Source organism: Callospermophilus lateralis, chromosome 4, assembly GCF_048772815.1.
Source record: "Callospermophilus lateralis isolate mCalLat2 chromosome 4, mCalLat2.hap1, whole genome shotgun sequence".
In the NCBI taxonomy this organism is placed as follows: Eukaryota; Metazoa; Chordata; class Mammalia; order Rodentia; family Sciuridae; genus Callospermophilus; species Callospermophilus lateralis.
The window spans coordinates 7,414,689-7,418,267 of NC_135308.1; the positions used below are offsets into that span (position 1 = coordinate 7,414,689).

At 57.6% G+C, this 3,579-nt stretch overlaps 1 protein-coding gene across 1 annotated transcript; it reads left to right on the plus strand.

Moving 5' to 3' along the window:
• Positions 1 to 112: 112 nt before the first annotated feature.
• On the plus strand, positions 113 to 2,606 carry Prss51 (serine protease 51). The gene is made up of 4 exons (XM_076853476.1): positions 113 to 132; positions 824 to 1,083; positions 1,905 to 2,047; positions 2,304 to 2,606. The coding sequence occupies exons 1-4, from the start codon at positions 113 to 115 to the stop codon at positions 2,604 to 2,606; spliced, it is 726 nt and encodes a 241-aa protein (XP_076709591.1).
• The last annotated feature ends 973 nt before the right edge of the window (positions 2,607 to 3,579 follow it).

Below are 3,579 nucleotides of genomic sequence, written 5' to 3' on the forward strand. Positions count from 1 at the left end.
TCTCGGGTGCGAGTCAGTGTTCTGTCTCTTTCAGAAGTGGTTCAGTGTGGCTACAGACCTGCCTTTCCAAACTCATCGTGGCTGCCCTTCCGCGAATTGCTTCAGGTCCAGAATGGTGAATTCCCGTGGCAAGTGAGTATCCAGATGTCTGGGCAGCACCTCTGTGGAGGCGCCATCATACACCAGTGGTGGGTCCTGACGGCCGCACACTGCTTCCCAAGAACCCTGTAAGTGCCCAGGGCGTTGCCTTGGTTTACAACCTGTCTAGTCCCTAGTGGTCGGCTGGTGGGTTGGTGCACAAGGCCTGCAGGCCATGGGTTCTGTCCCCAGTACATTCACTCCTGTTGGCTTGGGACCAAAGTCACTGTACACCTGCTCTCTCCGCTTCCCTCAGCCAACCATACCCACAGGCGAGCGGCTCCTCGCAGCTGCACCCCCGCCCCCACGGAAGACCCGCCCAGGCCTCTCCCCCACCTGCCCTCTGTATATGAAGACAACACGGTGGATTCATTCATTGTACACACACGCATTGAGCACCTACTGTATGCTGTTCCAAGTGCTGGGGATGCAGCAGACGATAAGCCAGCCACGCTGTCTCTTCTCTTGTGGCCCTCCTGGTGCTCGGGGTTTCTCTGGGCTGATGGGTCATTGGCTCAGAGATTTGCTGAAGTGGGACCCCTGACCCCTACCTACCTGATCTCCACTCTCCAGCACTCCCCAAGCCACGGTGGCACGCCCTGTGCTCTGAACCTCTCAGTATTTAGTTGTCAACTCTATTGTTCACAAATGTGTTTGTGAGGGTGTTTTTGTATTCATTCTTCAGATTAGAAATGGCAGTAGTAAATGTCACCGTGGTCATAGGAGCCAAAACACTCCGCAGCACCCACTTGGAGAGAAAGCAAGTGCAGAAGATCATTATTCACAAAGACTACAAGCCGCCCTCCCTCGACAGCGACCTCTGCTTGCTCCTGCTCGCCACGCCAGTGGAGTTCACCAGCTTAAAAATGCCCATCTGCCTGCAGGAGAAGGAGAGGGTCTGGGACAGGTGCTGGATGGCAGAGTGGGTGCCGACTGCTGTGCACGGTGGGTGCCTTCCCTGGGACCCCGGGAGGCTGGTGTTAGGTAGCCCTGGGCTGATGCTGGAAGACTCAGGTCTGAACTGGGGGCAAGATCCTTCACCCTCTTCACCTTCTCAGAGAATAATAGTAATCGATATCTCCCTCAAACACATCATGGAGGTTAAATTAGTGAAATTATATAGGTAAGATCCTGATTAAAAGCCTGGGACATAGAAGAATTCCAAAGTATGAGAACAATGATAATTGTTCATCAGATTGTTGGATTCTCCCTTGAAGGGCCTGTTTTACAATGTCCATCTCCATCAGCTGGCCACGTGCTATAGACCACCCGCCCCCCATAACTCCAAGCCAGTGATCCTCTGGTCCAGTGGCCACTCCTGACTCCAGCACTTTCCTGCAGGGCTCCAGGCTGGTCAGTCAGGGGGGATTTCTGGGAGGGAGGGAGGGAACAGGTGGGGAGAAGACCGAGAGCTCCTCTAGCCTCCTGGTCATCTCCTTCCTGCAAAATAGCACCTCCAGGTGCGTCCTGTGCCTGGTTGCTCTGTTTGGCTTGGCAAAGCACCACGCACCCCCATTTCAGAGGGGTGCCCCCTGCAGGTCTTCCTGCCAGGGACTGGGGCTCTCGTGGGCTGCTTCAGCAGAGGAGCCACCTGCTGGAGCTGAGAGGAGACGGCGGGGCCTGGCCCTAGGTCTTCACTAAGGCCTCCCACCCTCTGAACTGGAGATTTGAGGAAATTTGAGGCCCCAGAACTTCCACCCTGATGGGCTGTGGCCGCCAGCGGCCCACGCCATCTCCATCTCACGCGGACGTCTTCACTTTTCCAGGCCCACCCGAGAACGCCAACATGCACCTGAAGAAGCTGCGGGTGAGCCAGATCAGCTGGAGGGAGTGCAGCAAGCGGGTGCAGCAGCTCCCCAGGGCCACACTCTGTGCCTGGCAGGAACAGGACACCAATGGCAACAGCCAGGTAGGGACCCTGCCCGCCTTCCTCCTCCGCCACCTTCCAGGCCCCCAGCAGAGCCCAGGAGGGAGGCCCCAGCAGAGCCCAGGAGGGAGGCCCCCAGCAGAGGCCAGGAGGGGGGCCCCAGCAGAGCCCAGGAGGGAGGCCCCAGCAGAGCCCAGGAGGGAGGCCCCCAGCCCACACCGCCAGGACCCTCTGGCCCAGGGGCCCTGGCTGGAGGCCCTGAGACTGTTCCCGACCAGTGCTCTTTTCTCCTTCCCAGGGGGACAGCGGGGTGCCCATGGTCTGTGCTGACCACGGATCCCAGAGGCTCTTCCAGGCGGGCGTCTTCATCTGGGGCAAGAACTCTGGCTCCAGGGGAAGGCCTGGCGTGTTTGTGTCTGTGGCTCAGTTCATTCCATGGATCCAGGAGGAGACCCAGAAGGAGGGGCGAGTCTACTCCTTTGTAGGGGCCCCGGGAAGCTCCCTGGCTTGTGCGCCACAGTACCCCTTGGTGCTGGGCGTGGGGTGGCAACTGCTGCTCACTGCCATGCTCACCGGTGATAAATCGAGTCACTGGGCTTGACCCCCGTCTCCTCCTCTTTCCCCCCTCCTGCCCACCGCCCGTCCTTCCCCAGCCTCTGGGAATATCTCTGGAGGTTAGGCACGGAATCAGTTCTCCCGAAACTCTAAGGGTGAAATATCAAATGGGGTGCCCTCAGGGGGCTCGGCAGTGCCTGGGGGACCCCAGATGCTAGGAATCCCTGACAAGGAGGGGCAACAGCTGCAGGACTGTTGAGAAACCGACCCTGGGAAATCCCTTCCCCCGTTTCTAAGCTTGGTCTCCTTCTCCATGAGAAAGGAGCTTGGACCAACGAGCCGAAGCTCCCCGCGGTCCCACATCCCGATCACCGTTTTCTGTGTCTTATGGAACACACTCTGACCCAGCCGCTGACCAGTGCCTTAACCTCCCGTGGAGGAATCTGAGGTCGGGTTGGAGTCAGGGGGTTTGGGTCCAGCTTGGAGCTGGAAGTAGGGGATTGTGACATGGGACTTCGGGACCACACTTCTCCTTCTCTTAATGGAGCCCCAAGTTAAGGTGATTAACTGGAGAAACAGTGTGTCTGCTGTGTCAAGAACCCACAGCCGCCACTCATCGCCCGAGGAAGTAGCAGGTCATCCCACTGAGAGAAACAACAGCTGCCAGGCGCGAGGGGTCTGAAGATAGCGTGGGACGGTGCACGGCGCCCAGGAGGAGGGCCTTCCTGAATCTTTTCTTGGTTCAATCACCTGACCCCACAGGAAAGAAAAACACTGCATGGGTTTGGGCTCTGGAAGGGTTCGGGACGAGTTCAAGGCTTCAAATGTGTCCGTCCTACCCAGCTTTGGGCATTTTCTCACAGGAGCCCCTAGTAATTAGTTTTATTTTATTTGTGTATTAGTAGATATATAGAGAGAGACTAACTTATTTTCAGGAATTGGCCTGGGGGCTTGGGTGGGCCTGGCCAGTGTGAGATCTGCGTAGCAGACTGGCAAGCTGGAGACCCAGGGAGGACTTT